A 26,673-nucleotide genomic window follows, 5' to 3' on the forward strand; every position below is an offset into this window, starting at 1 on the left:
CATTTATAAGTCTGCATGCAATCTGATTGATATGTGATCATGCCGAATGAAATACATAAGAGACATATACACTGAGAATGAAAAACATTAAGGACACCTGCTCTTTCCATGACATAGACTGACCAGGTGAATGAAATACATAAGAGACATATACACTGAGAATGAAAAACATTAAGGACACCTGCTCTTTCCATGACATAGACTGACCAGGTGAATGAAATACATAAGAGACATATACACTGAGAATGAAAAACATTAAGGACACCTGCTCTTTCCATGACACAGACTGACCAGGTGAATCCAGGTGAAAGCTATGATCCCTTATGGATGTCACGTGTTAAATCCACTACAAATCAGTGTGGATGAAGGGGAGGAGACAAGGTTAAAGAAGGGTTTTTTTAAGCCTTGAGACATGTGTGCTATTCAGAGAGTGAATGGGCAAGACAAAACATTGAATTGCCTTTGAACGAGGTATGGTAGTAGGTGCCAGGCGCACCGGTTTGTATCAAGAACTGCAACGCTGCTGGATTTTTCTCCACGCTCAACAGTTTCCTGTGTGTATCAAGAACGGTCCACCACCTAAAGGGACATCCAGCCAACGTGACACAACTGTGGGAAGCATCGGAGTCAACATGGGCCAGCATCCCTGTGGAATGACACCTTGTAGTGTCCATGCCCCGACAAATTGAGGCTGTTCTGAGGGCAAAAGCCCATAGTGTAGATGTTCCTGGACTGTCATTAGGGCCTACTTTATAAACAGATCAGATATAGAAATATCAACATGCTACAGAAGGAATAGAATGTTGCCTAATAGTGTTTTATCAATCAATCAATGTATCAATCAAACGTATTAACAAAGCCTTTTTTGTCACAAAATGCTTTGCCTCAATGTGCTTTACAGGTCACTTTGTTATAGGCTAATGGCTATAAGGTTTACACTATTAACTTTTTTTGAGAACTGAATGTATTAATGAATAAAACAAAACGTTTTGATTTTCCCTCCCAGATGAATAACTTCCTATATCATCCCGGGACAGTGTGGTGGGGTTAGAGGTCAGAAACTGAGACCGACTCCCCGTTTACCGAATCTGTTTCTCTACGGTTCTGCTGCTGCATCCCGGGACAATGTGACCCTGCACGGATCACCTTCATTAGCTAGTTGGAAACCGTTACGAAGTTTGGTCGGTCGACGTGCACGGTTGAGCATTTCAAGAGAAGTGTCCACATAGCGTCCCCTGCTGCGTTATAGCGACCCATTTAAACGGCTGCAGCTTGCCACAGCAGCGGGAGGTAAGATAAAAGGGGCGCTGCCGGTTAGCATCATGTGTCTCCATTAGCATGCCATTATCTCCCACCTCGGCTAAATCAAGATAATTTTGGTGCAAAGTTCTCTGGTTTATGACCTAATTAGCGTGCGCTAGCTATTGGTGCAGGGTGGATGCAATGAGTTAGCTAGCTTTACAACTTAGCTAAAGTTTGCTACTTTTAATAGCTTGCAAGTTACTGTCAACAGATTATAGATAGCAAGCTAATAATTAGCTAGCATGATAAGCTAACCATATAACCGAACCAGACTGCAGCACGTCAGTGAAAGTGACTGGCGCATCTCACCTGGCAAATGGCTAACAACAAGCTAACTTGATAGCTAGTTAGCTAACTTATTTAGCAACAGGCAACGTCTAATTTAACTACAAACTTTGATCATATTTGAAGTGAAGTTGCTAGCTAGCTGGCTAGTTGACTAGAGTGACATTTCCTCCCTCGTTCCTATACCGCATCATCAATTGTCGCCTACCTCTCCCCGGCAGCTCCATCGAGCCATGCGACAGTGGTGCCTCCCGGCTGCGGCACCGCGAACCGAACCTCTGCCCACAGGGCGCCTCTCACCCCCGCTATCAGGTAGGCTGCAGTCTGGCACTGTAATGCCATGGGCAGGGGCAATGACACATTATTTTACAATCAATGCACAGATTTAATTATTCATGTCAGTACATAGCTAGCATTCAACATCATGGCAATAAATACATAGGTTATTTCGGAAAGTATTCAGACCCCTTGACTTTTTCCAAAATGTGTTATGTTACAGCCTTATTCTAAAATAGATTCAATATACCCATAAACCTCATAATGACAAAGTAAAAACTGTTTTTTAGAAAAAATTTAAGGAAATATGATATTGACGTAAGTATTTAGACTCTTTGCTCAGTACTTTGTTGAAGCACCTTTTGGCAGCGATTACAGCCTCTAGTCTTCTTGGGTATGACACTACAAGCTTGGCACACCTGTATTTGGGGAGTTTCTCGCATCCTTCTCTGCAGATCCTCTCAAGCTCTGTCTGGTTGGATGGGGAGCGTCGCTGCACAGCTATTTTGAGGTCTCTCCAGAGATGTTCGGTCGGGTTCTGGCTGTGCCACTCAAGGACATTCAGAGACTTGTCCCGAAGCCACTCCTGCTTTGTCTTGGCCTTGTGCTTAGGGTTGTTGTCCTGTTGGAAGGTGAACCTTCGCCTCAGTCTGAGGTCCTAACCTGCTCCAGAGCGCTTTTCATCAAGTATCTCTCTGTACTTTGCTCCGTTCATCTTTCCCTCGATCCTGACTAGTATCCCAGTCCCTGCCACTGAAAAACATCCCCACAGCAAGATGCTGCCACCACCATGCTTCACCGTAGGGATGGTGCCAGGTTTCCTCCAGATGTGACGCTTGGCATTCAGGCCAAAGAGTTCAATCTTGGTTTTATCAGACCAGAGAATCTTGTTTCTCATGGTCTGAGAGTCCTTTAGGTGCCTTCTGGCAAACTCCAAGCAGTCGGTCATGTGCCTTTTAATGACAAGTGGCTTCCTTCTGGCCACTCTACCATAAAGGCCTGTTTGGTGGAGTGCTGCAGAGATGGTTGTCTTTCTGGAAGGTTCTCCCATCTCCACAGAGGAATGCTGTCAGAGTGACCATCGGGTTCTTGGTCACCTCCCTGACCAAGGCCCTTCTCCCCCGATTTGCTCAGTTTGGCCGGGCGGCTAGCTCTAGGAAAACCACCAAGAGTTCTAAACTTCTTCTATTTAATAATGATGGAGGCCACTGTGTTCCTGGGGACCTTCAATGCTGCATATCCTTCCCCAGATCTGTGCCTCTACTAAATCCTGTCTCTGAGCTCTACAGACAATTCCTTCGACCTCATGGCTTGGTTTTTGCTCTGACATGCACTGTCAACTGTGGGACCTTATATAGACAGGTGTGTGCCTTTCCAGATCATGTCCAATCAATTGAATTTACCACAGGTGGACTCCAATCAAGTTGTAGAAACATCTCAAGGATGATCAATGTAAACAGGATGCACCTGAGCTCAATTTCGAGTCTCGTAGCAAAGGGTCTGAATACTTATGTCAAGTTATTTCTGTTTTCTATTTTTAATAATTGTGCAAACATTTCTTAACCTGTTTTGGGTTTGTCCTTATGGGGGTATTGTGTGTAGATTGATGAGGAATTGTACTTATTTAATCCATTTTAGAACAAGGCTGTAATGTAACAACATTTGGAAAAAGGGAAGGGGTCTGAATACTTTCCGAATACACTATATAACTTAATGAGTAATCAGGCTGTGAATCAGCACTGTCTTATGCCCAGGACAAATATGTAAGTGTTGTGACTGTGCCAAAGTTCAGCCCGCAGCTAGGCATTTACATTAACAGTTCTGACTTTTTACTTTTATGTTTACTGAGGCCTCAGTTAAAGTAAGTCGGAGATGTTAAATGTTAATATAGATGCCTAGTTGCGGGACAAGGGAAGCCAGATTCATGAATGACCCACAGTTACCCCATAGAGATGGATGTAGCCTCACACTGACTCCAAATCCAGCTATATTTTTAATTGTAAATCAAATTGATAACAACGTGTCTCTGATACAGTATTTTAGAGACCTTTTTGAAAGTGTGTGTGAACTAGTCATGTCTATTTTAACCCGTTAGATGTCAGGATGGAGTGTTGTGAGGTGGAGCCACGCTATACCATCGAGCAGATCGACCTCCTCCAGCGTCTCCGTCTCTCAGGGATGACCAAGCCACAGATCATCCAGGCTTTGGCGTCCCTAGAGCGGCTAGATCCCGACCAGCGCCCCCCGTACTGCAACGACACACACACCGCCAACCCCATAACCAACACTACCCCTACCACAGCCTCTGTCCCAGCCCCCTCCTCCTCTTCCTCCTCCTCTTCCTCCCTCTCCCTGGCCTCCGTCACCACGCAGACACCCGGGCTGGATGGCGCCTCCATGTCGCCTAGCAACAGCTACGAAACCTCGCCCCCGCCGCTGTACCCCCCGGCAGTCGGAGTTCAGAGGTCATTCAGCTATGACATCATGGCGGAGGAGGACTGGGACCTGGAGGAGAAGGTTGAGGAGTACATGAGGTGAGGAGGGGGCAAGAGGGCAGTTTGAGAGAGTGCTAGCGGAACCCCTCGCCAACAGCCAATGAAATTGCAGGGCGCCAAATACAAATCAACAGAAATCTCATAAATCAAATTTCTCAAACATACAAGTATTAGGCACCATTTTAAAGATACAATTCTCGTTAATCCAGCCACAGTGTCTGATTTCAAAAATGCTTTACAGCGAAAGCTCCACAAACGATTATGTTAGGTCACCACCAAGTCACAGAAAAACCCAGCCATTTTTCCAGCCAAAGAGAGGAGTCACAAAAAGCTCAAATAGAGATAAAATTAATCACTAACCTTTGATGATCTTCATCAGATGACACTCATAGGACTTCATGTTACACAATACATGTATGTTTTGTTCGATAAACTGCATATTTATATTCTAAAATCTCATTTTACTTTGACTTGTTATGTTCAGTTGTTCCAAAAACATCCGGTGATTTTGCAGAGAGCCACATCAATTTACAGAAATACTCACCATAAATGTTGATGAAAATTCAAGTGTTATGCATGGAATTTTAGATCCACTTCTCCTTAATACAACCGCTGTGTCAGATTTCAAAAAAACTTTACGGAAAAAGCAAACCATGCAATAATCTGAGTACGGAGCTCAGAGCCCAAACCAGCCAAAAGAAATATCCGCCATGTTGCGCAGTCAACATTAGTCAGAAATAGCATTATAAATATTAACTTTCCTTTGATGATCTTCATCAGAATGCACTCCCAGAAATCCCAATTCCACAATAAGTGTTTGATTTGTTCCATAAAGTCCATCATTTATGTCCAAATTCCTCCTTTTGTTAGGCCGTTTAGTAAACAAATCGAAACTCACGAGGCGCGGGCAAGTCCAGCGGAAATGTCGGACGAGAATTCCAAAAAGTTATATTACTGTTCGTAGAAACAAATCAAGCTAATAATAATATGCATATATTAGCATCTGGGACTGAGTAGGAGGCAGTTTACTCTGGGCACGCTTTTCATCCAAACGTGAAAATGCTGCCCTCTAGCCATAAGAAGTTAATGGAGACAGGAAAGGAGAAAAGATATGTAGGCCTATAGGATAGTAATGAGGAGAGATGTGGGCACATAGGATAGTAATGAGGAGAGGTGTGGACCTATAGGACAGTAATGAGGAGAGATGTGGGCCTATAGGATAGTAATGAGGAGAGGTAAAGGCCTATAGGACAGTAATGAGGAGAGGTAAAGGCCTATAGGACAGTAATGAGGAGAAGTGTGGGCCTATAGGATAGTAATGAGGAGAGGTGTGGACCTATAGGACAGTAATGAGGAGAGGTGTGGACCTATAGGACAGTAATGAGGAGAGGTGTGGGCCTATAGGACAGTAATGAGGAGAGGTGTGGGCCTATAGGATAGTAATGAGGAGAGGTGTGGGCCTATAGGATAGTAATGAGGAGAGGTGTGGACCTATAGGACAGTAATGAGGAGAGGTACAGGCCTATAGGACAGTAATGAGGAGAGATGTGGGCCTACTGCTTAAAGAGATGTGGGCCTATAGGACAGTAATGAGGAGAGGTGTGGGCCTATAGGACAGTAATGAGGAGAGGTGTGGGCCTATAGGACAGTAATGAGGAGAGGTGTGGGCCTATAGGACAGTAATGAGGAGAGGTGTGGGCCTATAGGACAGTAATGAGGAGAGGTGTGGGCCTATAGGACAGTAATGAGGAGAGGTGTGGGCCTATAGGACAGTAATGAGGAGAGGTGTGGGCCTATAGGACAGTAATGAGGAGAGGTGTGGGCCTATAGGACAGTAATGAGGAGAGGTGTGGGCCTATAGGACAGTAATGAGGAGAGGTGTGGGCCTATAGGACAGTAATGAGGAGAGGTGTGGGCCTATAGGACAGTAATGAGGAGAGGTGTGGGCCTATAGGACAGTAATGAGGAGAGGTGTGGGCCTATAGGACAGTAATGAGGAGAGGTGTGGGCCTATAGGACAGTAATGAGGAGAGGTGTGGGCCTATAGGACAGTAATGAGGAGAGGTGTGGGCCTACTGCTTAAAGAGATGGTAGAAGACGATTAGGAGAGAATAGCGAAACATGACAAAGAGAAGGATGGTTATTTGAGGTGAACACAGTAAGAGAGAGAGACTAGTCTTGGAGAGGAGGATGATTATATCATTACCAGATAACGACCAGAGTCCCTGGTGACGATGACTTATTCTCCTACTGTTAGCTGTTAGCCTGGCTAATTAAGGTCAGGTGTGTAGGGAGGGGCGGGTAACGAGATGATTGCATCCAGGCAATCATACATATATACCTCCATCACTCCAGTATCATTGTTACTATGGTAATGACCCTGTATATAGTCACCTTACCCCTATACATATCTACCTCCATCACTCCAGTATCCCTGTACATTGTTAATATGGTACTGACCTTGTATATAGTCACCTTACCCCTATACATATCTACCTCCATCACTCCAGTATCCCTGTACATTGTTAATATGGTACTGACCTTGTATATAGTCACCTTACCCCTATACATATCTACCTCCATCACTCCAGTATCCCTGTACATTGTTAATATGGTACTGACCTTGTATATAGTCACCTTACCCCTATACATATCTACCTCCATCACTCCAGTATCCCTGTACATTGTTAATATGGTACTGACCCTGTATATAGTCACCTTACCCCTATACATATCTACCTCCATCACTCCAGTATCCCTGTACATTGTTAATATGGTACTGACCCTGTATATAGTCACCTTACCCCTATACATATCTACCTCCATCACTCCAGTATCATTGTTACTATGGTAATGACCCTGTATATAGTCACCTTACCCCTATACATATCTACCTCCATCACTCCAGTATCCCTGTACATTGTTAATATGGTACTGACCCTGTATATAGTCACCTTACCCCTATACATATCTACCTCCATCACTCCAGTATCCCTGTACATTGTTAATATGGTACTGACCCTGTATATAGTCACCTTACCCCTATACATATCTACCTCCATCACTCCCGTATCCCTGTACATTGTTAATATGGTACTGACCCTGTATATAGTCACCTTACCCCTATACATATCTACCTCCATCACTCCAGTATCCCTGTACATTGTTAATATGCTACTGACCCTGTATATAGTCCCCTGACCCCTATACATACTTACCTCCTTCACTCCAGTATCATTGTTACTATGGTAATGACCCTGTATATAGTCCCCTTACCCCTATACATATCTACCTCCATCACTCCAGTATCATTGTTACTATGGTAATGACCCTGTATATAGTCACCTTGCTTTATCGTGTGTTTTTTTCTTCTCGTATTTGTATTTCCTGTCTGTATTTGTTCTACATTCATATAGATTCCTCCATTGTTGTGTTTGGAGTAAGAATGGCGTGTCGTTGTGCACGTAACATTAAAACGATGTCCAGAAACATACAACATCTCTTTTAACATGAAATAAATGTTAGAAATACAATTTTGGGGGATTTTCAACAACAAAAAAAACATATACCAGCTAGCTAACCAACAACTCTTAACACTGTATTTGAGAGAGACAAGTCCTCCATTGTGAAAATGTATTGATGTTTTCAATAAACATTGGAGACAAAATATAGTTCACATGTTGTCAACAAACTAAGCCTTGTCTGGTTTTCTTCCCTTACAAGGTTTTAGACATTCCAGAAACCAGTCGCTCTGATTTTGTGTGTACGTTGTAGATCTCCAGAAATGTGGAGTCTTGAGTCATATCCTTCATCTTGTTTATCTGAAAATACAGTGGAGGGTAAAACCCATATGGTGAAGAATGTGTTCACTTCCACCAGTACAGTGGTTCCCAAACTGTATTTATAGTCCCCTACCCCTTCAAACATTCCAGCACCAGGATCGTGCCCTCTCAAATGTTGTTTTTTTGCCGTCATTGTAATAAGCCTGCCACACACACACACACTATACGATAAATGTATTAAACATAAGAATGAGTGTGAGTTTTTGTCACAACCCGACTCGTGGGAAGTGACAAAGAGCTCTTATAGGACCAGGGCACAAATCAATAATATAATAATAATCAATCATTTTTGCTCTTTTTTTTTTTTTTTTGCCATCCTACATATCAAATCTTATTTGTTCATCAAAAAGTATGAATAATTCACCACAGGTTAATGAGAAGGGTGTGTTTGAAAGGAGGCACATAACTCTGCAATGTTGGGTTGTATTGGAGAGTCTCAGTCTGAAATCAATTTCCACACACAGTCTGTGCCTGTATTTAGTTATCATGCTAGTGAGGGCTGAGAATCCACTCTCACATAGGTACGTGGTTGCAAAGGGCATCAGTGTCTTTAACAGCGCGATTTGCCAAGGCAAGAAACTCTTGAGAGCAGACCTATCCAGAAATCTGGCAACGGCTTCTGATTTAATTCCCGCGTACATTGACTATAGTTGCGGAGAGTCCCTGTAATCCTAGATTCAGATCATTCAGGCGAGGAAAAAACATCACCCAGATAGGCCAGTCGTGTGAGAAACTCGTCATCATGCAAGCGGTCAGACACGTGAAAATTATGGTCAGCAAAGAACTTTAAGCTCGTCTCTCAATGTAAAAAACAGCCTGCCACTACTTTGCCCCTTGATAACCAACACACTTCTGTACGTTTGCCTCCATACGGACTGTTAGTGGAATTCCCACTAGAGACTATCGGTTAATGTGATTGGATGTTAATTATTTGACTAGTCTACCTGTATTTGACATTGTGTTGTTGTTTTGCTGAACACTAGACGGTTTAATTACATTTTTGGCAGTGAAACGAAGCTACTCAGGTGAGGGGGGGGGGGACGGGGACATCAGCCAAATGTATAGCCCCTTTGGAAAATCTAAATGGACTGTTTGAAAATGTGAATCACATTTTTTATTTGGCGTACCCCAGACGGCATTAGTAGATTCACATTAGTGCAGATGTGAGGAGGCAGGAAGTGTGTGTGGTCTGTTCTTACTCTGTGGTGTCTGTTGCAGGAAGTGTGTGTGGTCTGTTCTTACTCTGTGGTGTCTGTTGCAGGAAGTGTGTGTGGTCTGTTCTTACTCTGTGGTGTCTGTTGCAGGAAGTGTGTGGTCTCTTCTTCAAATCAAAGGTTATTGGTCACATACACATATTTAGCAGATGTTATTGCGGGTGTAGCTAAATGCTTGTGTTCCTAGCTCCGACAGAGTAGTAGTATCTAACGATACACACATCTAAAAGTAAAATAATGGAATTTATAAATATTAGGACAAACAATGTTGGAGTGGCATTGACTAAAATACAGTAGAATAGAATACAGTATCTACATATAAGATGAGTAAAGCAGTATGTAAATATTATTAAAGTGACTAGTGTTCCATTATTAAAGTGACTGGTGATTCCCTGTCTGTATGTGGGGCTCCTGGAGGGCAGGTAGTTTGCCCCCGGTGATGCGTTTTGCAGACCGCACCACCCTCTGGAGAGCCCTGCGGTCGCGGGGCGGTGCAGTTGCCATACCAGGCGGTGATACAGCCCGACAGGATGCTCTCAATTGTGCATCTGTTGAGGGAGAGGGTATTTTCCTGGCACCACTCTGCCAGGGCCCTCACCTCCTCCCTGTAGACTGTCTCGTCATTGTTGGTAATCGGTCCTACTATGGTTGTGTCGTCTGCTAACTCTGTGGTGCCTGTTCTTCTAGGAGGGACAGTAACCTGGTGAAGGAGGAAATCAAGGCCTTCCTCAACAACCGTAGGATCTCCCAGGCCATCGTAGGACAGGTCACAGGTAATACATGTATTCTGCTCAGACAGCTTTCAGTGTACCTGTGGCATCTTTTTTTTTTCTTGTAGGTACTGTTGATGTCGTTTTGTTTCACTATTACTGTCTTTCTGTCTAGGATATTTTCTAATACTTTCACCCTGGCTCTCTTCTCCTTCCCTCATTCTGTTCTCCTTCTCATCTGCTCTCCTTCTCCACTCTTTCTCCTCTCTTCTCTCTAGGTATCAGTCAGAGTTACATCTCCTCTCTTCTCTCTAGGTATCAGTCAGAGTTACATCTCTTCTCTTCTCTCTAGGTATCAGTCAGAGTTACATCTCTTCTCTTCTCTCTAGGTATCAGTCAGAGTTACATCTCTTCTCTTCTCTCTAGGTATCAGTCAGAGTTACATCTCTTCTCTTCTCTCTAGGTATCAGTCAGAGTTACATCTCTTCTCTTCTCTCTAGGTATCAGTCAGAGTTACATCTCCCAGTGGTTGCTGCAGCAGGGCTTGGAGATGAGCGACTCCAAACGCAGATCTTTCTACCGCTGGTACCTGCTAGAGAAGAGCAACCCAGGTAAGAGCCACGGTAGGAGGTGGAGGCTACTGTTCGCTGGGTCTATCGTGCTAGAGGGAGGAAAGGGTTCATGTTGACTCTATGACACATTTATGGGGTCTTTTGGAAGCTGCTTGTGCCATCTGTCCCTCTGTCCATTAATTTGTGTCCCATCCCTGTGACCGAGCATTGTGACACGGACGGACGCGCACACACACACACACACACATACACACACACACACACACACACACACACACAGAGTCCTGGAGGGCTGGCTAGAGTTCAGTGAAGGACAGAGATCAGGAGACAGAGATATTTATGACTCACAGAGACAAGACACAGTAGGATATAAACGGATCTGTTACTGTAGATGCTAATCGATAACGTTAAAGTCATCTGGCTTGAATGAATGTGGTTTACATCTAGCTATGTCCTCTCCCCTGTAACTATTCCCCAGGTCGTTGCTGTAAATGAGAACGTGTTCTCAGTCAACTTACCCGGTAAAATAACGGATAAATAAAAAAAGAGAGATTCTAGATTTTGGCAATTACGCTAGCTGTTCCTGTTGACTTCCTGTCTTTGCGCTAACGCTAGTTAGCAATGGCTCCAGAAACTACCTTCGACTTCCTTCAAACTACACACAGAGACATACAAATGATATCTATGAGTGGGGCTCCCGAGTGGCGCAGCGGTCTAAGGCACTGCGTCTCAGTGCTTGAGGCGTCACTACAGACCCTGGTTCGAATCCAGGCTGTATCACAACTGGCCTTGATTCGGAGTCCCATAGGACGGCACACAATTTGGACCAGCGTCGTCCGCGTTTGGCCGTCATTGTAAATAACCAAGTCAGTTAAGAACAAATTGTTAGTTTTAATAAAGGTTAAATAAAAATAAAAAATATGACTCTGGTAAAGTAGAAAAAGTGGTTAATTGCCAAAATCTTAAACTATCCCTTTTAAGACAAGCTAGAGTAGCATCGTGACCTGATGAGAGAATTAACACCAACCACAGACATGTATAGATTGTCTTTGAGTCACTTGTCTTTGAGTCGCCAGACAAGTGATTTTTACTCCTGTGTCAGTCACATGCATGAAATAAGCCCTCCTCACACCGTCTCCTCTCCTCTGCCGCTGTCTTCTGTGGTGCTCAGTTCAGTTGCTGCACGTGCTGGTTTTCATTCCTACGTGGCTAACAATGATGACCCTATCGCAACGCTAACAGAGATGCTAATTCTGGATACTAATGCTAACATGTTGCCTAGCATTTCTCTATGCTTTTTTGTCTACCGAGCAGGCACTTTTAATAATTCTACAATTATTAGCTTCTTTGGCGCTAAATACCTGTTCACAACAGAACTCAACGTTCAGTATGATTCAGCTATAAAACAAATCATGTCTGGCCTGCCATTTTTTTTTATAAACTATATTCCTGTTGATAGCCATATAAACAGGTGATTTTGATTGACTGCAAGTATCAACTTGCTTTCTGCTAAAACTCTCAAAACGTCTCCGTATATCTGGCTTCGGCCTGACCACCGGTTTGGTTTTGTCCTGACTGAAGGGCTGAGGTGGAGTGAAAGCCAGCATGGCCCGGCGGGTCTGGGCCTGGGGCTCAGTGGTCTCGGCCAGGGGCTGGGCCAAAACCTGGGCTCTGGACCCAGGGCAGCCAGGAGAGGGGACAGAGACGGGACGGGCAACGCCGCTACGGGCGCCACGGGCACCATGGCCACTACAGCCGCGACCTCCTCCACCACCTGGGGCAGACAGAGAGAGCTGCTGATGCACCTGTTGCCATGGTACACTGCAGCCGCCACACAGCCAGGTAACCAGCAGCCGCCACACAGCCAGGTGACCGGCAGCCGCCACACAGCCAGGTAACCGGCCGCCACACAGCCAGGTAACCGGCTGCCACACAGCCAGGTAACCGGCAGCCGGCACACAGCCAGGTAACCGGCAGCCGGCACACAGCCAGGTAACCGGCAGCCGGCACACAGCCAGGTAACCGGCAGCCGGCACACAGCCAGGTAACCGGCAGCCGCCCCACAGCCAGGTAACCGGCAGCCGCCACACAGCCAGGTAACCGGCAGCCGCCCCACAGCCAGGTAACCGGCAGCCGCCCCACAGCCAGGTAACCGGCAGCCGCCACGCAGCCAGGTAACCGGCAGCCGCCCCGCAGCCAGGTAACCGGCAGCCGCCCCGCAGCCAGGTAACCGGCAGCCGGCACGCAGCCAGGTAACCGGCAGCCGGCACACAGCCAGGTAACCGGCAGCCGGCACACAGCCAGGTAACCGGCAGCCCCGCAGCCAGGTAACCGGCAGCCCCGCAGCCAGGTAACCGGCAGCCGACACACAGCCAGATAACCGGCAGCCGACACACAGCCAGATAACCGGCAGCCGGCACACAGCCAGATAACCGGCAGCCGGCACACAGCCAGATAACCGGCAGCCGGCACACAGCCAGATAACCGGCAGCCGGCACACAGCCAGATAACCGGCAGCCGGCACACAGCCAGATAACCGGCAGCCACAGGACTGAGGAGGGAACCGCCCCCCCCCCCCCCCTTAACCAAAACAGGGTGATCAACTCCTCTCCTCCAGGGTTGTAGTGCTGTAAAAACTGAGTTTACATTTAGTTTTGTATATCGTTTCACATTTGAATTTTCTTTTTTGGCCAAATCAGATCAGATTGGAATGGAATAAAGGTGTGAGGAAGGGGCTGTATTATTTTAGACTCCATAAGGGCACTGTGTTGTGACATCTGTCTGAGTCATGGAAGACTGGAGCTGACACATGCCTGTGATCACTTGACCTAGTCCACTCTGTCTGACACATGCCTGTGATCACTTGACCTTGCCTGCATGCTTACAGTGCATTTGGAAATGTTTCAGACCACTTCCCTTTTTTCCAAATATTGTTACGTTACAGCCTTATTCTAAAATGGATTGAATAAAAAATATGAGGTCCCACAGTTGATAGTGCATGTCAGAGCAAAGACAAAGCCATGAGGTCGAAGGAATTGTCCGTAGATCTGGGGAAGGGTATGCAGCATTGAAGGTCCCCAAGAACACTGTGGCCTCCATCATTCTTTAATGGAAGAAGTTTGGAACCACCAAGACTCTTCCTAGAGCTGGCCACCTGGCCAAACTGAGCAATCGGGGGAGAAGGGCTGTGGTCGTGGTCACTCTGACAGAGCTCCAGAGTTCCTCTGTGGAGATGGGAGAAGCTTCTAGAAGAACAACCATCTCTGCAGCACTCCACCAATCAGGCCTTTATGGTAGAGTTGCCAAACGGAAGCCACTTCTCAGTAAAAGGGACATGACAGTCCGCTTGGAGTTTCAGACCATGAGAAACAAGATTCTCTGGTCCGATGAAACCAAGATTGGCCTGAATGCCACGCGGCACGTCTGGAGTTAACCTGGCACCATCCCTACGGTGAAGCATGGTTGTGGCTGCATCATGCTGTGGGGATGTTTTTCAGCGGCAGGGACTGGGAGACTAGTCAGGATGGTGGGAAATATGAACGGGGAAAAGTACCGAGAGATCCTTGACGAAAACCTGCTCCAGAGCTCTCTACCTCAGACTGAGGTCCTAAGGTTCACCTTCCAACAGGACAACGACCCTAAGCACACAGCCAAGACAACACAGGAGTGGCTTTGGGACTAGTCTCAATGTCCTTGAGTGGCCCAGCCAGAACCCGGACTTGAACCCGATCGAACATCTCTGGAGAGACTTAAATAGCTGTGCAGCGACGCTCCCCATCCAACCTGACAGAACTTGAGAGGATCTGCATAGAAGAATGGTAGAAACTCCTCAAATACAGGTGTGCCAAGCTTGTAACGTCATACCCAAGAAGACTCAATGCTGTAATCTCTGCCACAGTACTTTGTTGACGCAACTGAGTACAGGGTCTAAATACTTTTTTTTTTAAAACAGTTTTACCTTTCTCTCTCTGTGTGTGTGTGTGTGTGTGTGTGTGTGTGTGGATAAGGAAAAAAAACATGTAATTTTTTTTAAAGGCTGTAACGTAACAAAATGATGAAAAAGTCAAGGGATCATGAATACTTTACAAATGCACTGTATGTCCACTGTCTGCCTTCCTGGTGTGTGGGTTTTTACTGTGTCCTGTATCGTAAATGTTGACTTGTCTTGAAACAGTTTTATACTTTGTTCAATAACTATTTTATTTTGCTATCAGGCTACTAGTTGAAATCAGTGATCTTTAAAAAGAAATGTGTTTGTCCATTCTTTTTATTGTCCTCCCTCCCTGTCACCCGCTATAGGTGCTACCCTGTCGATGCGCTCCCTGGTGAAGGAGGAGCCTGATTGGAGGATGGGGGTCAGCCCCGGGGAGAGGGGCGGGGTGGTGGGCGGTCCTCTGAGGCTGCGGAGGGGAAGCAGGTTCACCTGGAGGAAGGAGTGCCAGTCAATCATGGAGAGGTGAGCCAATCACAGACCCTGGTTGGGTCTGGTTTCCATGACAACAGATCCAAAACAGATTCTCCACCCAGCGCTAACCAATAAGGGTTGAGTCTATTCATGTTAGTGATTCTGTCGCAAAAAAAGATATTTAGGGGTGCGTTCATTTCGCTTCAACGTTTGCTACGTTGTTTGTATTGAATGACAACGTTTCCCCAAAATGGTGCCTTTTTGGAGGTATGTTTTGGTGGTTGGTGAGGTGTGGCTTGTTCAATACGGGTGTGACCATTTTTGAAACGGGTTGGCGGTTGGCGACATCGCTTGAGTTGCACTGAGAATTCGAAACAGTATGAAAGCCAACTGTCCAATAATCTAGAACACTGCTGTGTGGACATGTTTTTGGAGTCTGAGTGCTTTACTCTACTAGGGCCAGTGGTCCACCAACCCTGGTCTGGGCTGGAGAGCTATGTGGTGTCCAGGCTTTTGCTCCAGCCCAGCACTAAACAATAATAGTGGTTGAGTCTATTGAAGTTTGTGATGGAGCTTCTAATTTAACCCCCGAGTGGTGCAGCGGTCTAGGACACTGCGTCTCAGTGATAGAGGCCTGGTTTGATCCCGGGCTGTATCATAACCGTCCATGATCAGGAGTCCCATAGGGCGGCATGCAATTGGCCCAGCGTCGTCCTGGTTAGGGGAGGGTTTGGCTGGGGTAAGCTGTCATTGTAAAATAAGAATTTGTTCTTAACTGTCTTGCCTAGTTAAATAAAACAGTCGACAAGATTCAATGACAAGGTGTGGCCCTAACAATGTCACCTTGTCATTGAATATTGTCGACTGTGAAAAAAGTGCAGCTTCTTCAGGAGATCAATGATCATAGCAACACACGTTCTTTGATAGCAATGAATGTGTGACAGATCTCTTGTCTTGCACGTTGTCATCGCAAACCTGACGTTTTTTTTTTTTTTAAAGAGACGGTGTACAATTTTCAATGTGTTGCGTCTCAATAGGAAAATAGTGCTTTTCGACTGTTGAAACCTACTATTACACGTGGCGTTTGTAATTTCATCGACAGGTGTTTTTGTATAAACATTTTAGCTTTCATAAATAGACACATGTATTTTGTTTCTAGGTTACAACATGTGCTTCGAAAGTAGCTAGAATTCATATATTTAGTATCTCAATAAATTGTAAAATAATATATATTTTCTGCTGCTCCTAAATTTCATATGGTGCTCATCTAACTTTTTAAATGAATGAAATGTTTTAAATCAGAGCCCAGTATGTATCTTAACAGATTCTTTATAACCAGTCTATCGTTTTTTTTTTTTTAGCAAAGTATATCCTAATATAAACGATTGACTCTGTGATATTTCTAAGCAGAGGGCACTCTCAGTAATGAGAAATACACAGGCACTTAAGACAAGGCACACCAACCCACAGCTCTATGGATTACGCAATACCACTGCAGTGCTGCTACTCATTTATGGGCTAGTTTAGAGTTCACTGAAGGACGATACTGTAAAGGTTATTGTGATGGAGGGAGAGGTGGGAGGCATGGAGGGAGAGGTGGGAGGCATGGAGGGAGAGGTGGGAGGCATGGAGGGAGAGGTGGGAGGCATGGAGGGAGGCATGGAGGGAGATGTGGGAGGCATGGAGGGAGAGGTGGGAGGCATGGAGGGAGGCATGGAGGGAGAGGTGGGAGGCATGGAGGGAGAGGTGGGAGGCATGGAGGAGGAGGAGGGAGGGACGGAGGAAAATGCTGCTCCTGCATTTTGTGAAGTTAAGGGGCTTGGAGAGTTGAGGAGCTTGGAGAGAATAGGGAAGAGAGGAGGGGCTTGGAGAGAAAAAGAGAGAGGGGAGGGGTGTGGAGAGAAAAGAAGAGGGGGAGAGAGAGAGAGAGGGGCATGGAGAGGAAAAGGAGAGAGAGAGGAGAGAGGGAGGGGCATGGAGGGAGGGACATGGAGGGAGGAGGGGCATGGAGAGAAAAGGAGAGAGGAGAGGGGCGTGGAGAGAGAGGAGAGAGAGAGGAGAGAAAAGGAGAGGGCCTTTCAACCGCTTCGCCACTCCGGAGCCCAACCCCTCGGGAACCTAACCTAAACCACACTGCTAACCTAAAATTAAGACTAAAAAACTATTTTCTTTACCCCAATGAATCTTACTACATGGACGTTGTCTGTGGTAACTAGTGAAAACTTTTGGTGCAGTATATCTCTCTGTTATTTCAACTGTTCTGTCTGCGGCTATGGAACCCTGACCTGTTCACCGGACGTGCTACTTGTCCCAGACCTGCTGTTTTCAACTCTCTAGAGACAGCAGGAGTGGTAGAGATACTCTTAATGATCGGCTATGAAAAGCCAACTGACATTTACTCCTGATTTATTATTTGACCATGCTGTTCATTTATGAACATTTGAACATCTTGGCCATGTTCTGTTATAATCTCCACCCAGCACAGCCAGAAGAGGACTGGCCACCCCTCATAGCCTGGTTCCTCTCTAGGTTTCTTCCTAGGTTTTGGCCTTTCTAGGGAGTTTTTCCTAGCCACCGTGCTTCTACACCTGCATTGCTTGCTGTTTGGGGTTTTAGGCTGGGTTTCTGTACAGCACTTTGAGATATCAGCTGATGTACGAAGGGCTATATAAATACATTTGATTTGTTATTGTAACATTTGGTTATTATTTATGGGTGTCCTAGAAGAGGAGAGAAAGGGAGAGTTATAAAAACAGTACTGAATGTAAACCACCTAATGTGTCCATTAATCTACTGTACCGTTTAAATGAGTGTCTCTGATTGGTTAACGGCCCTGATTTAGGCTGATGTAGCTGCACTCTCATTGGCTGGGATGGTGTCTTTCTCCCGCCTCCACTATGATGAGAGTTTGAGATTGGTTGTGGTCATGGGCAGGAAGGACTCATCTTTCTGTTTTCTTATTGGCTATCAGTTTCTTCGTGGAGAACCAGTACCCTGACGAGGCGAAGAGAGAGGAGATCGCTAATGCCTGCAACTCAGTCATTCAGAAACCTGGTCAGTTTGGTTTGTTTGGCTAGAACACACCTGTAACCAAATCTATCTGTTAGGTCTCTCAAACGTCTGCTTTGTCAATCGAATCCCATGTTTTTAAAAGGCTCTCATTTTATCACGAAGAGGGAGCAGCTCACCCAATTAAATGTATTCAACTTGTTCATCTTTTTTCCCCTGTTGTCATTACCCAGGAGGCAAGCTGTCTGAGTTTGAGCGTGTCACGGCTCTGAAGGTGTACAACTGGTTCGCCAACCGCCGGAAGGAGATGAAGAGACGGGCTAATATAGGTGAGTCTCTGATGCTCAATACCAAGATATACGCCGTACCAAGATATACGCCGTACCAAGATATACGCCGTACCAAGATATACGCCGTACCAAGATATACGCCGTACCAAGATATACGCCGTACCAAGATATACGCCGTACCAAGATATACGCCGTACCAAGATATACTGATAAGATAATTTTGTTCTCCAGGTTCATAACCCAATTTAAATATATTACTCAGTCTGCAGACCAGAATTTGTAAGATCCTGGTCGAATGAAACAGAAGGAGGCCCAGCTAAATAGTCAAAAAGGTTTATTCACGGGAACGTTCTAAAGTCAAGAATAAAAAACAATTCATTTTATACTGACTTCTCACGCCCACACATTCACACAACCATACACACACACACACACACACACACACACACACACGTCCTGCTACCCAGCCGCCAGAGATTAGTGACCTTGTCCTTGAGACATACTCCCTGTTCTCTCCCAAATCTCTAGTCAAGTCGGCACCAAGCTCAGACAGTCTGTGTTTATAATACCATGAAGACATTGTCTTTACCCTAATTCTGACTAGACTACACATTTATTGATTATGATGTTATACACTCTAATCACTTCCATACAATTACTGTATATGTTTCAGGGCGGAATATTCTAATCATTCAATTTACCGATAATTCTCACCTAACATATACGCCGTACCAAGTCGCACATCAGGGACCATCAACTAGAATCAGCCGTGGTGTGGTTTTTTTCAGAAAGTGGATGGTTTGGGGGACCAGAACATAATTGCAAATAATTTGTAGACTGGAGATAGATCTGAAGAAGTTGCCCCCCTCTCAGTCGTTATTTACCCTCCTTACGCTTTCCTTCCTCCCCTCTCTCGCCCCCTCAGAGGCGGCCATCTTGGAGAGTCATGGTATCGAGGTTCGCAGCCCGAGCTGTCACTCCAACGGGGAGGAGCTGGAGCCACATGACTACGCAGAGCAAGTGAATCAACGATTCTTAGAGCAGGTGAGTCAGTGAATCAACGAATCAGAGTGATTTGTTAAATGATCCCTGAAACAATGAACTGAATTGCATGTATCGGGAGTCAACTGTTTAATAAATTAATACCTTTTTCCTTCACAGGAAGAGATTTCATCTAGGAAGGACCTTGATCAACAAGACCCCTCATTGGCTGCCGTCAATGTCCTTCCCCCTCCTAGCCCCGCCCCTCAGGTCCTGGAACACAAAGCTGACGAATCGAAAAGGGAGACTGTGGATGAGGAGTGACCTATGGGAGAAGAGCGTCACTAAAGTGTGGATTTTTACATATATATAAGGGATTTTAAAAAAGAAAGAAAAATGACTGCTCTGAGTGACTGTTCCCCTAGAGGTCTTCAGGGGTTATGTCTGCTCTGAGTGTCTGTTCCCCTAGAGGTCCTCAGGGGTTATGACTGCTCTGAGTGACTGTTCCCCTAGAGGTCTTCAGGGGTTATGACTGCTCTGAGTGACTGTCCTCCTAGAGGTCTTCAGGGGTTATGACTGCTCTGAGTGTCTGTTCCCCTAGAGGTCTTCAGGGGTTATGACTGCTCTGAGTGACTGTTCCCCTAGAGGTCTTCAGGGGTTATGTCTGCTCTGAGTGTCTGTTCCCCTAGAGGTCTTCAGGGGTTATGACTGCTCTGAGTGTCTGTTCCCCTAGAGGTCTTCAGGGGTTATGACTGCTCTGAGTGTCTGTTCCCCTAGAGGTCTTCAGGGGTTATGTCTGCTCTGAGTGTCTGTTCCCCTAGAGGTCTTCAGGGGTTATGTCTGCTCTGAGTGTCTGTTCCCCTCGAGGTCTTCAGGGGCTATGACAGTCAGAGTTAATAGTGGAAAAGGGTGCTACAGGTCGCTCTGGTGCCTCTAGTGGTAGGGAGGTCACTGTATGTATACAGTAATCATGCTTTATAGTAATGGCAATATTTATCTCTATATATATATATAGTGCATTCCAAGACTGTCTTAAACGAAAGACAACTCCTTAGAAGGAAGAGAGTTGTACCGGTAAGCGGATATATCGTCCCTTCTATAAGCTAAAAGCCTTTCTTTAAAATATGTATTTGCGATTTTTCTTTTCAAAAGGCATTGACGAGTGGTTGTGTAAAATGGAACTGTAGCTAAGTGGAGTGAGTAAGGAATGTTTTTAACCTGCAGGTCAGGTGTGTTCGATGATAAGGTGAGTCGGGTGTGTTTGGTTGAAGCGAGCGAGGCTGAGTTTGGTTGATCTCTGGTGTGACGATAGTGTTTCGATTTAATATCAGCGTGATAATATCCGCCTTCTCTGCTCGCTTGAATGTCTGACCTGATCTTAGTAAACCTTGTTAGACTTTGGGCTCAATCTATCGATCGGGTCAAGTGATCAATCAAGTCGTCCGGTCAGTGTTAACAGTCCAACCCTGAGGGACAAACGGAATCTCAGGTAAACCCAAACATGGTGGATGAGGCTGATGAATCGTCCAATATTTCTCTGTAATAAGCTTGTTCAAAGGAATGTTTCATATCATGTAATAATATTGACTGTTTTCTGCCAAAACATGAACACCCAGTGAGCAAAAATGGGTTGAGATTACGTCTTTTCAACTTGTTTTCCTCACTGCATTTACTGTGTATTATGTACAGTTGAAGTCGGAAGTTTACATACACCTTAGCCAAATACATTTAAACTCAGTTTTTCACAATTACTGACATTTAATCCTAGTTAAATTTCCCTGTTTTAGGTCAGTTAGTATCACCACTTTATTTTAAGAATGTGAAATGTCAGAATAATAGTAGAGTGATTTATTTCATCTTTTATTTCTTTCATCACATTCCCAGTGGGTCAGAACTTTACATAGACTCAATTAGTACTTGGTAGCATTGCCTTTAAATTGTTTAACTTTGGTCAAACATTTCGGGTAGCCTTTCACAAGCTTCCCACAATAAGTTGGGTGAATTTTGGCCCATTTCTCCTGACAGCTGGTGTAACTGAGTCAGGTTTGTAGGCCTCCTTGCTCGCACACGCTTTTTCAGTTCTTCCCACCAATTTTCTATGGGATTGAGGTCCGGGCTTTGTGATTCCCACTCCAATACCTTGACTTTGTTGTCCTTAAGCCATTTTGCCACAACTTTGGAAGTATGCTTGGTGTTATTGTCCATTTGGAAGACCCATTTGCGACCAAGCTTTAACTTGCTGACTGATGTCTTGAGATGTTGCTTCAATATATCCACATAATTTTCCTCCCTCATGATGCCATCTATTTCGTGAAGTGCACCAGTCCCTCCTGCAGCAAAGCGCCCCCACAACATGATGCTGCCACCCCCCTGCTTCACGGTTGGGATGGTGTTCTTCGGCTTGCAAGCCTCCCCCTTTTTCCTCCAAACATAACGATGGTCATTATGGCCAAACAGTTCTATTTTTGTTTCATCAGACCAGAGGACATTTCTCCAAAAAGTACGATCTTTGTCCCCATGCGCAGTTGCAAACTGTAGTCTGGCTTTTTTATGCCGGTTTTGGAGCAGTGGCTTCTTCCTTGCTGAGCTGCCTTTCAGGTTATGTCGATATAGGACTCGTTTTACTGTGGATATAGATACTTTTGTACCTTTTTTCTTCCAGCATCTTCACAAGGTCTTTTGCTGTTGATCTGGGATTGATTTGCACTTTGATGAACGTGGTACCTTCAGGTATTTGGAAATTGCTCCCAAGGATGAACCAGACTTGTGGAAGTCTCCATTTTTCCCGAGGTCTTGTCTGATTTCTTTTGATTTTCCCATGATGTCAAGCAAAGAGGCCCTGAGTTTGAAGGTAGGCCTTGAAATACATCCACAGGTACACCTCCAATTGAATCAAATGATGTCAATTAGCCTATCAGAAGCTTCTAAAGCCATGACATCCTTTTCTGGAATTTTCCAAGCTGTTTAAAGGCACAGTCAACTTAGTGTATGTAAACTTCTGACCCACTGGAATTGTGATACAGTGAATTATAAGTGAAATAATCTGTCTGTAAACAATTGTTGGAAAAATTACTTGTGTCATGCACAAAGTAGATGTCCTAACCAGACTTGCCAAAACTATAGTTTGTTAACAAGAAATTTGTGGAGTGGTTGAAAAACGAGTTATAATGACTCCAAACTAAGTGTATGTAAACTTCCGACTTCAACTGTATGTCTTATTTTTAATGTCAGCAAGCCAAGCTAGCCCAGGGTTCCCTTCTATATGCTTCCGTCTACTCGTCTTTCTTTGTCAATGAATGTCTCTATTAATCAAAGGAACATTATGTATTAGTAACTAATTATAATTAGTTCAATTATGTCCTTTTTTTTTCTCTTATCAACATACATTAACCACTCAAGTCTACTATTCTCTGAAACCCAGATAAGCTAGTCTGTAGTCTACAGGTTTAATTTCTAAAAGTGTTCTAGGCGACATAAAATGTGTTGTTAATCATTAATCATGACTTGTAATGTCTGTTGTGCTATAAGCACCTCTGCCCATTCTAGTGCTACTCTTTACATATGGTATGTGTGTATGACTGAAAGCTGCACTTCCTGGTGATTCCCTTTTATGACATGTTTTTTCCAGGAAGTGGAAGGAACAAACACACAACTCTGTTAATGTGCTTACAAGTTCATGTTCTGTCAACTCTTTGCTCTTGGTCAAAAGCTTGGGGGGGGGGGGGTGAAACTAAATGACATTTATGCATATGAAAAATATTTCTCTCCGTGTGTTTTCCCTTCTTAAAATGATATAGACAGTGTTTAAGGAAACACTTTGTTTCCAATATGGATTGAGCTGTTCTCCCCCCTAGCCACTGGCCCAAGGCCTTAGTAGTTGTTATTCTCTATTGGTCATGCAATGCACCAAGACATTTCTGTTATCACAGGGCCTGAATCCTAACTTTACAGACCGAACTCTGTGACCTCTCCATAAATCATACATTTAAGCAAATAGGAAAGATAAGCCTGAAAAGGCAAGCTCAGACAACCCCCACACACCCCTATACAAGCCCGCTGACATTTTACCTCCTAATGCCAAAGCAATGCCAAGGTACAGACGACTAGTGAGGTAGACTCATTTAGGAACCAGTAGACATGTACAGCTTACAGTGCATTTGGAAAATATTCAGACCCCTTGACTTTTTCCACATTTTGTTACATTACCACTTATTCTACAATGGATTTTTTTTTTTATCCCCTCATTAATCTACACACGATACCACATAATGACAAAGGAAAAATAGTTTTTTTTTGGTACACATTTTATTAAAAAAATAAAACTGAAATATTACATTTACATAAGTATTCAGACCCTTTACCCAGTACTTTGTTGAAGCACCTTTGGCAGAGATTACAGCCTTGAGTCTTTGGTATGATGCTACAAGCTTGGCACGCCTGTATTTGGGGAGTTTCTCCCATTCTTCTCTGCAGATCCTCTCAAGCTCTGTGAAGTTGGACGGGGAGTGTCGCTGCACAGCTATTTTCAGGTCTCTCCAGAGATGTTCCATCGGGTTCAAGTCCAGGCTCTGGCTGGGCCACTCAAGGACATTCAGAGACTTGTCCCAAAGCCACTCCTGCATTGTCTTGGCTGTGTGGTTAGGGTCGTTGTCCTGTTGGAAGGTGAACCTTCGCCCTAGTCTGAGGTCCTAAGCGCTCTGGAGCAGGTTTTCATCAAGGATCTCTCTGTACTTTGCTTTGTTCATCTTTCCTTTGATCCTGACTAGTCTCCCAGTCCCTGCTGCTGAAAAACATCCCCACAGCATGATGCTGCCACTACCATGCTTCACCGTATGGATGGTGCCAGGTTTTCTCCAGACATGACGCTTGGCATTCAGGCCAAAGAGTTCAATCTTGGTTTCATCAGACCAGAGAATCTTGTTTCTAATGCTCTGAGAGTCCTTAACTGCAAGCGGGCTGTGATGTGCCTTTTTTACTGAGGAGAGGCTTCTGTCTGGTCATTATACCATAAAGGCCAGATTGGTGGAGTGCTGCAGAGATGGTTGTCCTTCTGGAAGGTTCTCCCATCTCCACAGAGGAACTCTGGAGCTCTGTCAGTGACCTTCTCCCCGATTTGCAGCCAGCTCTAGGAAGAATCTTGGTTGTTCCAAACTTCTTCCATTTAAGAATGATGGAGGCCACTCTTCTTGGGGACCTTCAATGCTGCAGAAATGTTTTGATCCCCTTCCCCAGATCTGTGCCTCGACACAATCCTGTCTCGGCGTTCTATGGACAATACCTTTGACCTCATGACTTGGTTTTTGCTCTGACATGCACTGTCAAATGTGGGACCTTTTTATAGACAGGTGTGTGCCTTTCTAAATCATGTCCAATCAATTGACTTTACCACAGGTGGACTCCCAAGTTGTAGAAACATCTCAAGGATGATCAATGAAAACAGGATGAACCTGAGCTCAATTTTGAGTCTCATAGCAAAGGGTCTGAATAATTATTTTAATATTTTTTTAATATTTTTTAAAAATAAATTAGCAAAAGTTTTTAAACCTGTTTTGTCATTATGGGGTATAGATTGATAAAAAACAAAAACAATTTAATCCATTTTAGAATGTGGAAAAAGTCAAGGGGTCTGAACTTTACGAATGCACTTTATGTCCCCTGACTTATCCCTGTTATGACACATACCACTGTTTAGGTTACCTCATTATCTTGATTTAGTATATTGTATGGGATTTGGGAGTAGCCTCTTGATACTGACTTGATACTGGGTCCAGGGACTGTCAACCAAACAGCTTTGCCGTTACGCCAAGAGATCCGAACCCCTTGATGAGGGTGTTGGGTTAAAGTCGCTGCAATATCTACTGTAACTTTAGCCAAGTAGCTGACCTGCAATATCTACTGTAACTTTAGCCAAGTAGCTGACCTGCAATATCTACTGTAACTTTAGCCAAGTAGCTGACCTGCAATATCTACTGTAACTTTAGCCAAGTAGCTGACCTGCAATATCTACTGTAACTTTAGCCAAGTAGCTGACCTGCAATATCTACTGTAACTTTAGCCAAGTAGCTGACCTGCAATATCTACTGTAACTTTAGCCAAGTAGCTGACCTGCAATTTCTACAGTAACTTTTGCTAAGTCACTGACTGGCAGTATCTACAGTAACTTTTGCTAAGTCACTGACTGGCAGTATCTACAGTAACTTTAGCCAAGTAGCCTGACCTGCAATTTCTACAGTAACTTTAGCCAAGTAGCCTGACCTGCAATTTCTACAGTAACTTTTGCTAAGTCACTGACTGGCAGTATCTACAGTAACTTTAGCCAAGTAGCCTGACCTGCAATTTCTACAGTAACTTTTGCTAAGTCACTGACTGGCAGTATCTACAGTAACTTTAGCCAAGTAGCCTGACCTGCAATTTCTACAGTAACTTTTGCTAAGTCACTGACTGGCAGTATCTACAGTAACTTTAGCCAAGTAGCCTGACCTGCAATTTCTACAGTAACTTTTGCTAAGTCACTGACTGGCAGTATCTACAGTAACTTTAGCCAAGTAGCCTGACCTCTGGGTTAGGGAGGTTATAAAGTCAGCGGATGTATACATAACATTAGCTGTTATGACTGTTTTATGACACCTCTTACGTTATTGCCATGACAGCGTTATGTAGACCGGATGATAGAGGGTCGGCGTAAAGTAGTGTTACCCTGTTTATAACAACAGACTAGGGTCGCTACGGTAATTTTCCCCAAACTCCCCCAGGTTTTCCAGTAATCCTGGCTGTGGGAACATTCCTGAAAATTAGGAGAGCATAAACTGTAAATCCGTGAATTAGGAGAGCATAAACTGTAAATCCGTGAATTAGGAGAGCATAAACTGTAAATCTGTGAATTCTGCAACCAGGCTTTTTCTGTAAAACCAAGGAATATTAGGAAAGTTTCTGGGATTGTGTAACCCTACTACAACCCCGTCCCCCTCGGACTGGGTCTGAAGTTGCCACTAGACACATTATCAGGCCCGCTATAGGATCAGGATAGATTTAAATGGAGAATAAGATCATCCTAGATCAAGTTACCCACCGACACTGATATCAAGTCAGTTATGTGTCCTCCGCCATAATGTTTAATGGAAGCTAATCTGATCCTATACTCAACAAAAAATATAAACGCAACTTGCAACAATTTAAAAAGTTTTTACTGAGATACAGTTTATAGAAGGAAATCAGTCAATATGCCCTAATCTACGGATTTCACATGACGGCAGCCGTGGACCTGGGAGGGCCAGCCAATCAGAATTCGTTTT

General features: G+C 44.5%; 1 protein-coding gene across 1 annotated transcript; it reads left to right on the plus strand.

Moving 5' to 3' along the window:
- Positions 1-1,067: 1,067 nt before the first annotated feature.
- Positions 1,068-21,154, plus strand: LOC120027207 (homeobox-containing protein 1-like). Its single transcript, XM_038972098.1, has 11 exons — positions 1,068-1,290; positions 1,809-1,899; positions 3,959-4,397; positions 10,102-10,187; positions 10,625-10,735; positions 12,278-12,538; positions 14,996-15,152; positions 18,073-18,155; positions 18,344-18,439; positions 19,326-19,444; positions 19,562-21,154. The coding sequence occupies exons 2-11, from the start codon at positions 1,821-1,823 to the stop codon at positions 19,703-19,705; spliced, it is 1,575 nt and encodes a 524-aa protein (XP_038828026.1). The 5' UTR covers positions 1,068-1,290; positions 1,809-1,820; the 3' UTR covers positions 19,706-21,154.
- Positions 21,155-26,673: the final 5,519 nt, after the last annotated feature.

This window comes from Salvelinus namaycush, chromosome 32 (assembly GCF_016432855.1).
Source record: "Salvelinus namaycush isolate Seneca chromosome 32, SaNama_1.0, whole genome shotgun sequence".
Classification (NCBI taxonomy): domain Eukaryota; kingdom Metazoa; phylum Chordata; class Actinopteri; order Salmoniformes; family Salmonidae; genus Salvelinus; species Salvelinus namaycush.